Source organism: Crocodylus porosus, unplaced genomic scaffold, assembly GCF_001723895.1.
Source record: "Crocodylus porosus isolate Cpor-Errol unplaced genomic scaffold, CroPor_comp1, whole genome shotgun sequence".
NCBI lineage: Eukaryota > Metazoa > Chordata > Crocodylia > Crocodylidae > Crocodylus > Crocodylus porosus.
In genome coordinates this window covers 18675496-18684648 of record NW_017728918.1, presented here as the reverse complement: position 1 = coordinate 18684648, position 9153 = coordinate 18675496, and the positions used below count along the sequence as shown (strand labels likewise).

At 44.6% G+C, this 9153-nt stretch overlaps 1 protein-coding gene across 1 annotated transcript in view; it reads left to right on the top strand.

Annotated features, from left to right (window-relative positions):
- Positions 1–1834: 1834 nt before the first annotated feature.
- Positions 1835–9153, top strand: part of GEN1 (GEN1, Holliday junction 5' flap endonuclease) — a 30867-nt gene continuing 23548 nt past the window's right edge. Inside the window, exons 1-3 of the mRNA XM_019537368.1 lie at positions 1835–1964; positions 5951–6146; positions 8145–8331. Coding sequence (XP_019392913.1) covers positions 5986–6146; positions 8145–8331 — 348 coding nt within the window. The 5' untranslated portion in view covers positions 1835–1964; positions 5951–5985. The remainder of the gene's footprint in view (positions 1965–5950; positions 6147–8144; positions 8332–9153) is intronic.

Genomic DNA, 9153 nt, shown 5'->3' with positions numbered 1-9153 from the left:
CTCTTGGACATCTGGAAAGTGAGTGATCAGTTCCATACCAGTCAGTTAATTAGCTCCTGGAGTTCATAAGCATTTAAAAGGACATCTGATTTCCTAAGATGATTATCTCTTATGGTCCTTAAGTTTCTTTTCTCAAAAGGCTCAGCTTGCCAAATGAACTATTTTAATTTAGTTGCATTGTAGTTTTTCCTTTGTCAAATTTATCTGTTAAAAAAATTATATTGTTTCTATTCTGAAGCACATCAGGAAAATACAAGTTTTGGGGCTTCAAAAGCTACTAGTAGAATGCTTCGATCAACAGCAAAAGCATCAATATCCAGCAACAAACTAAACTAGGAAAAAATCTTTCAACAGACAGACTGGACAATACTTGCAATTTTAGGTATTTAAAGATGGGAGCCAAATGAAATCACCTGATTTTTTCAAAAGTAGAGAGGGGTAGCTAACTGTGTTAGTGTGAGACTGAACAGAAGGCAGAGGCAAGGTGGCACCTTTTAACTCTAAACAAGTTCCACCCGGCCTTGCCTTCTGGTTGATTTTTTCAAAGGTACTTGTGAACTGCAGCTACAGTTAAATGAGAAGCCTTGACTTCAAGGAAATGGTGTGTACTCTGCACTTCTGAAGACTGGGCAACTTGTTTGAATGTTGTAATGCAGATTAGGGGGGCAGATCAAATAAACGGCTTATCGATTTAAAACGTTTGATTAAAATGGAAAAAACCCTGCTCAGCAACCTGTGAACCTCATCACATTTTTCCTTTTTGACTTGAAAGTTCCATCTTCTGTCCATACCGAAGCTTGGCATCGCCTCAGTGCTTAACTGAAACTGAGCAAAAGGCAAAGCAGGGTGGCACTTTTTAACTTTAAACAAAATAGTCTATATCAGTGGTCTCCAGCCTTTTTAAGCTCAAGATCACTTTTTGAATTAAAATGCAACCCAAGACCTACCTCAAAGAAAATGTGCCTACTGTGCACTGGCCGAGTGCCTCTGCCTGCCTGGCGGCGGGAGGCACATGGAGTTTCTGTGCAAGACTAAATGCAGCACCACATGGTGCACAGCCCAACGTGTAGCCCACCTCTGCCCAACGCGCAGATCTGGGGGCACGTGTTTCCCATGCCTGTCTCAGGGTGCACCTAGCAGGGGGAGCCTTCCCCCCGCCCCCACATCCCTGGAAAGGCCCAGGCTGCCTACGTCCCAGCCCTGTTGCAGAGATGGGGTGAGCTGGCCTGAGGGAAGAAAACACCCAGGGAGCAGCAGGCTGCTACTGCACTCTGTACTGTGCTACAGCTCCCTCCAGAGCCACGCAGGATGCCATGTGCCTCCTGCCAGCATGCATCAGGCACATGGAGTTGTGCAAGGCTCCCGGGCCAGCAGAAGCATGGTGCAGCCTGCCTCTACCCCACACATGGATCTGGGAGACACATGCCCCCCCTGGGGTGCATACATTGGTGGGAAGCCCCACTCCTTGCCCCTGGATGAGCCACCTGGGCTCTGACCATCCTGTCACCCACCCTGGGGCCCATTCACCCCTGCCTCTGCCCCCCTGCCTCCCTCACCATGGAGGCCTTGATCTGCCCCACTCTTTCCCCTCCCAACACTCTTATCTGCTATGTGCTGCTCTGTGCACAGTGCTGTGTTCCTGGCTGTGTACAGTAGGCTGCTGCTGGGCTGGGCTCTGCTGCTGCTGCTGGGCTCTGAGTGTGTACAGTTCCTCCCCCTGGTCCCTTGAGGGTGTCAATTCATGACTAGCTAGCAATGTGATTGGTTTGAAAGGGTCTGGTTGGATGTGATCACGGACACAGCTTTATTTATGCCTAACTTTAGCTTAGAAAAAAATGAGATGATGGACTGAGACTGAGATCGACTGTCAGAGGTACCATGATTGACCAGTTGATTGTGATCTACTGATTGGTGATCTATATGGTTCCACCCTGCCTTCCCATCTGCCTGAATTTTTCAAAGGGGTGAGTAAAATCTCTGATTTTTATTTAGTGAGTAAAGTGGGGAAGAGACAAGTGGCTTTAATTCTCTGAGTTCCAAAGCTGCTTTAAAATAGCTGGGATTGCCGTTGCTGAGGTTTCAGGAGCTATGAAGATGAGTCCTATAGGTTGAATCTGGCCTTCAGAAGTAAGAATTTCAGTCCTTGAGAAGCCCTGTGGACAGATGACCCACCTAAAGTCAGATCCAACCTAAAGGCCTTACACTTGACACCACCTGTGTTAAGTCTCCTTTTCTCCAAACTAAACATACCTAGCTTCTTCAGTCTCTCCTCATATGGATTGATTTCTAGTCCCCTCTTCGCCTTTGTTCTTCATTTCTGGATCTTCTCTACCCCTTATTTAAATATTGTGCTGCAAAATTGACACTAGTCCAGTTGGGTTTTAACATATGCTAGGTAAAGTCTTGAATACCATGCTTCTGTTAATGCAAGGCAGTTCTTTTTTAAGACCATATTGCATTGCTAACTCATCTTTAGTTTGTGGTCCACCATAAACCTCCCCTTCTTAGCACTGCTAGTCCCAAAACTGTTATCTGCTCATTCTAAATGTCCATTTGATTTTTCTTACCTATGAGTAGCATCTGTTTTCATTGAATTTCATTTCTTGTTTATAATTCAGTTCTTCAGTTTATCCAAGTTCTTTTGAATTTTAATCCTGGCCTCTAAAGTAATTGAGCGATTTTGTACCTTTTGCTAGTTCATCAGTACTCTCTCTATTCTAATTAGAGATACACTGGTACATCGGTTCATATCATATCAGTGCCAATAAAAGGAAAATGGACATAATCAGCTTTTTTTGGCTAATGTGGCCAATAATGCTGCTGATAAATGCCACATGCATGCGCGCAGCTGCAGCATGCATGCAGTCAGCCTTGCAGCTTGGAGAGCAGCGTCCAGCTGGTAAGTCTGTTGAGGAGGGAAGGGGCGTGGAGGCAGATTGAGGCTCCTGTGGTGAGGGAGGGAGTGGGGCTAGGGCAAAGGCAGGTGCTGTACAGTTGTGGTGGGGCAGAGAGTGGAACAGAGCTGCAAGCGGTTCATTCAGGCAGGAACTCCCACTGCTGTACACAACCCGGTCCAATCCCCACGCTGGGAAGAGCCCGGTACCATCCCCGGCCCCAGTTCACAAGGGCAACCCACCCTCACCCCTCACATGGATCTGGGGGGCACGTGCCCCCCCATACCTCCCCAGGGGTGTGTACAGTTGTGGGAGCTTCCCCTCCCCACCCCCCTTGCCCTCCTGAAGAGCGCCTCGTGCCTCTATCCCATGCTCTGCTCCAGCCCGCCAGCTCCTGCCCCAGCCCCACTCCCTCCATCACTGTGGGGGCCTCGATCTGCTCCCCCACGCCACTTCCTTCCCTCTGACCCTTCCCCCACAACAGACTTACTGCCAGATGCTGCTCTCCAAGCTGCCGAGCCAGCACCACTTTGCTTGGAAGTTGGTTCCAGATCCTAGCCGCCTCCTGATATCCACCCTGAATCTACCCTCTACCAGCTTGTGACTGTTATTTCTAGTCACTCGTGGTAGCGCTTGGGGGAACAGGGACTCCCCCAGTGCCTGCTGGTCCCCCCTGACAAGTTTGTAAACAGCCACTAGATCCCCCCTCAGCCTTCTCTTGTGGAGGCTGAACAGGTTCAGGTCCCTTAGCCTCTCCCCATATGGCCTGCCCTGCTGCCCCCTGACCATGCAAGTGGCCTTCCTCTGGACCCAAGATTAGCACATTCCTCTTGAAGTGCAGTACCCAGAACTGGACACAGTACTCCAGCTGCGGCCTGATCATCATCATATAGAGGGGGAGGAACACCTCCTTGGACCTGCTCAAGATGCGTCTGTGGATGCATGACAAGGTGTGGTTGGCCTTCCTGACTGCATCCCCACACTGTCAGCCCATGTTCATTTTGGCATCAATAATGACTCCAAGATCCTTTTCTGCCTCTGCACTGACAAGAAGGGAGTTCCCCAGCCTGCTAGTTCTTCCTTACACTTGTCAGTGTTGAATCCCATCCTGTTCTCATCCACCCACCCCTGTAACCTGTCTAGGTCCCATTACAGCCTATTCCTCCCTTCTAGTGTGCCCACTTCCCCCCGCATCTTAGCGTCGTCTGCGAATTTGAACAGGGTACTTTTTACCCCCTCGTCCAAGTTGCTGATGAAGATGTTGAACAGTGCAGGCCTGAGGACTGAGCCCTGGTGGACCCCACTGCCCACATCTCTCCAGGTCGAAAAAGACCCATCCACCACCACTTTCTGGGTGTGGCCCTCCAGCCCGTTAGTGACCCATTTGACTGTGTAGGTGTCGACACCACAGTCCCCTAGTTTTTTTAATGAGAATGGGGTGAGAGATGATGTCGAAGGCCTTCCTAAAGTCCAGAAAGACTATGTCCACCACGACACCTGTGTCTAAGGATTTTGTGACCTGGTCATAGAAGGCCACCAGGTTGGTCTGACACGACCTGCCTCTAATGAACCCATGTCGGTTGCCCCTAAGTATAATCTCCCCTGCTGGCCTCTCCTGGACATGCAACAGGATAATTCTCTCCAAAAGCTTACCAGGATCAAGGTAAGACTGACTGACCTATAGTTTCCTGGGTCCTCCTTCCTGTCCTCTAGGTATATAAATCTGGATTTTGGTTTCAGCTCTGGGGGTCAGGCACATATAAGTGTTTAAATTGTTTTTTTTAAGGTCTCAATCCTCTTTGCTTTTAACATCTGAGGTTGAAAATATTGGCATTACACTTGCTTTGAACCATTAAGTTGTGTCGTATTGTTGAGAGGGAGCAAATTCCGAAGACACTGGCCTTTGGCTGAGTTCATAAATATGACCACTGAGAGTTAATATCAGGTACAACATCTACAGTAAGAACAACTTTTAATTCTTGTAGTGGGAGGGATTTGCCTGTTAGCTAAATGCCAGCTATGCGGAGGTTCAGGCATATACTCCTAGGTTGTATTGAAGAATCGTAGGGTCCCTACACATAAGCCTGGGGGCTGCTGCAAGGCACTGTAATTACAGTGTGTTGAAGCAGACTTGATTAATTGAGTCTGCTGGAGCATGGTAATTACCATGTTCCAGCCAGCCTCTATTTCTCATGTATAAGCATCCCTGTGCTTCAAAATGGCAGCAGGGGCACTTTAAATAAAGCGTCCCCTGCTGCCATTTTGAAGCGCAGGGAAGCTGATACACAAGATGCTCCAGGCACTTTAGTTAAAGTGGCTTTAATTAAAGTGCCTACCTCTCCCCTCTATTCCCAGAGCACGCGTATGAACACCCATAGAGAAATACCTCTCTGATGACGGTGCTTTTACCTTAAGAGGCCATTAGATGGCACATTTGCTCATCTGTATTCAGATGTCTGGAGCTTTATTACATGGATCCTGTTTTTTCTCTCAAATTTAGTGCAAGATTCAGTGGCCACAGCCAACCTTTTCTTTTAATATGATAAAGCACCTGGTTCAGTCATTGTATTAATTCTCTGAACAGAGATGTATTTCACCTGAACTCTTAAAATAAATTCAAATTCATAAATCATGAAATAGTTGGATTTGTTTGAAAAAAATCATTTTTACATCTAATTGTAAAGAAGTAAGCAAAAAGATGTATGCCACCTCTTATGGAAAAAGCAATAGATTGGCATTGGTATGCAGAAACAGAAACCGACAAAGAATCAGTTAAAGCCTGGTATAAGACAGTACGTAGAGATGAAAGTGAAAACAGTTCTTCAGGAAGTACCATAGACTGTTTGTAGTAAAAGTTCATCCTCCAAACAACCCCATCCATTAAATGGAGGACTTATGAGCTGAAATTGCTAAATATGAGTTGGCTTAATTGTCTGTGTGCTTGCCTTATAAAAAATAAAATTTTAATGAAATAAATCATTGAATTTTTGCTTTCCAAAAATAGCTCCTTTTCACGTCACAAGCTGTGAACATTTTGCTTTGATTAATCTTTATAGCTGACACCTTTACACTGGAAACGAAGAATTAAGGCATGGGAGTGACTAACCTGTGGCAGATCCTTGACCCAGTGAAACAGCCCATCAACCTAAGCAGTCTCAAGGGGAAAACCATTGCTGTTGATTTAAGTCTGTGGGTGTGTGAGGCACAGACGGTTAAAAAGATGATTGGCGTAGTCACAAAGCCTCATCTTAGGTACAGTATCTTTGAATATAGTGTTTTTTCCTGTATGCGTGATTTCATTCCTGATGCATGATTTCATGTGTTAGCATGAACTCCCCCCCAAGTTAAGACAAGGTCCTCTCACAAGAACATGTTTACATTAATTTGTATGAGGCATTATGGAGTACCTTGATGAATATATGTATTTTTTAGTTAATTTTTAGTCTGATGCTTCTCAAAGAACGAACTAATTAAAGTGGTAATACTATCAAAGCACTGACTTCTGCAAACAGGATTAAAAAGAAGACAAATGCAGTAGCAGACAGCTAGACTTGAGCTTTCAGGTGTGATTGGATACTTACCAGGTCTCAGATCTTAAATACCCATTTAAATTGTAGGTAATTTTTAGATCTTTTGAGCACTCCTGGTTCCAGCTGACTTCAGCTGTAGTTGTGGGTGTTCAGCATTTTTTGTTAACCAGTCCCTAAAATGAGCCATTTTGAGTGTTGAACATGGGACATCATTTTTGGTTGATCAGAAATTAATTATAAATACCCTTGCATTAAATTATTTTTGTTACTGGCTTGGTAATAACTAAATCATTGCTTCCTAATGGCTACTGGAAATTCTCTGTGTATAAAGCACTTAGTCCGTCTGTCTGTCTGTAATGCTTTTGGCCAACTGTACATGTGCCACCGAGAGGGCGGGCAGTGTTTAGCTGCGCGGACCCAAGTTTGAGCTGCCGCCGGGGAAGTTTGTGGCAGCGAACATACCTCAGCTGCCCAAGCAGCAGGGCTTCCCCTCACCTCCCTGCCTAAGGAGGCTACAAAAACAGCCGGCAGGGAGGAGGAGGCAGTGGGGAGGGAAGGAGGGAGGGAGGGATGCTGTGCAGGCCCAGGTGGCAGGGAAGGGAGAGGAGGAGGGGCCACAGTGGCAGCACCCTCCCCCTCTCCCCACCACCCAGCCCAGACAACATCCAGTAGGGAGGAGAGAGGGAAGGGGGGAGGAGACGTGGGGGAAGCCCCACTGCGAGGTGGAGATGGACAGGGAGAGGGAGGGGAGCCCCTGCATTGGAGGTGGCGGTGGCAGAGGGAGTCTTTACATGGCCAGCCCCAAAGAGTGAGTGGGGGGTAGGGGTCATGTAAGCACTCCCCGAAATCAGTCATTCCTCATGAGCAGTTAGCTAGTAATTAATAGAATTGTCTTTTTCTTCTTTAGCAGATGCGTGTTCCTATCAATTTTTTGTATATTTGCAGTATTCTGACATACATGCTCTCAGTAGCAAGATCAAGGACTGAATAAGATCTTTTCCCACCACCAAAGTACTTTCATGAAGTTCAGTTTGAAGTATATTACTAAGCCATTTTAGGGAAGCTTCATGGGCACTGGTCACATTCAACCTTTTTGTGTCAGCAGCCTGAGATGTCATTGGTCATCTCTCATCAACAATAAATAATAAATATTTTTAAATTGGTTATCTTTCCAAGTCATTCTAATAGTAGAATTAATTTTCAAATCTGCTTTTGAAAGTCTGCAAAATAAATTACAAGAAAAGTGGTATGCTCTCTGACTGTTCTCAACATTACTGTTACAGCAGTGATTCTTAACCAGGGTGCCATGGGATGCTATTAAATCCTTTTCAAGATGCCACATACCCATAGTTGTATAAGTACCCACTCGTGATTCACCAAATAGAGATTTCAAATAGGAATCCATAATGTCAAAAGCATTCTTACCTTTGTGGTTTTTCTGGGTTGTTTGCAACAAAAGAAGGGGAAGGGATGTATGTCTGTGTATGTTTTACAAATGGCAGTTATGAGACTGTGGGAAGAGATGTAGGTTATGGTATCTTATAAGTATAACCAGTTCATACATACGTTTTTATGTTTTGTTTTATAGTTTAAAGTTTTGTTTTATTTTGAAGCACTGACTAGCAAAAAGGTTCCATTTGGAATTTACAATTCAGTTGTTACGGCTTAATTTATAGCTAAACTTTTTAGTAAAAATGTTTCTTTTTTCCAATTATTACAGGAACCTATTTTTCCGAGCATCTTCCTTAACTAAAATGGGAATCAAACTGGTGTTTGTCATGGAGGGGGATGCCCCAAAACTGAAAGCAGACACCATGAGTAAGAGGAATGAACTGCGCTATGGACCTCCTAAGAAATCTGGAGCAGCAAAAACAGGGAGATCCTATTTTAAATCATTCTTAAAAGAAGTGAGTAATTGGGAGTATTTTGGTATTCATAGTATTAGCAGAATGGCATGGAGGGAAAGAAACCTCAACTAGATAAATTATGGGAAAGTGTTTAAACAAAATTGAACACACTGAAAATCTTTGTGGAGGTATTTCTATAATATGCTGAGGGAAGAGAATCTATACCACTCTGAGATTGGGTGTTAAGCTTTGCCATTTAATCTGTTAAGTCTAATGAACTGTTTGTGTTGGTCCATGTAAAATTCCAGGGAATATGGTATTTTGTGTGTACTATATAGTGCTGAGTACAATGATGGCAGTCAAGAATTATTTTTACATATCCTAACAAAAATTATGTCACCTTTGTAACCTGACTGTTAGTTTATTTCCCAGCTGGGGAGAAGTTATGATAGCCATATTAACAACATTTGAGGGGACGGGGAAATATATTTTAACTAGGTTGATAAGAATAAGATTACATTGGTAGTTGTTTTGTCACGCCATACCAAGAGGTGTATACAAAGAGATTTTATTATTATTAGTCTTTGACTAATTCTCTATTTACTTTTGTTCCTTTTCTCATCTGTAATCATTTTGGTTTATTCTGGTGTATATTCACATGGGCTTTACTATGGAGCTGACTAATTAGCTGTGTAGTCTGACTAATTAGCTGTGTAGTAAAGTGTTACCATCTGCACATGTGCCTGTATTTTATAGATTTCATAGACATTAGGGCTGGAAAGGACCTCGGAAGATCATCAAGTCCAGCCCCCTGCCCAAAGGGCAGGAAGTCAGCTGGGGTCATAGGATCCCAGCAAGATAAGCATCCAATTTTCTCTTGAA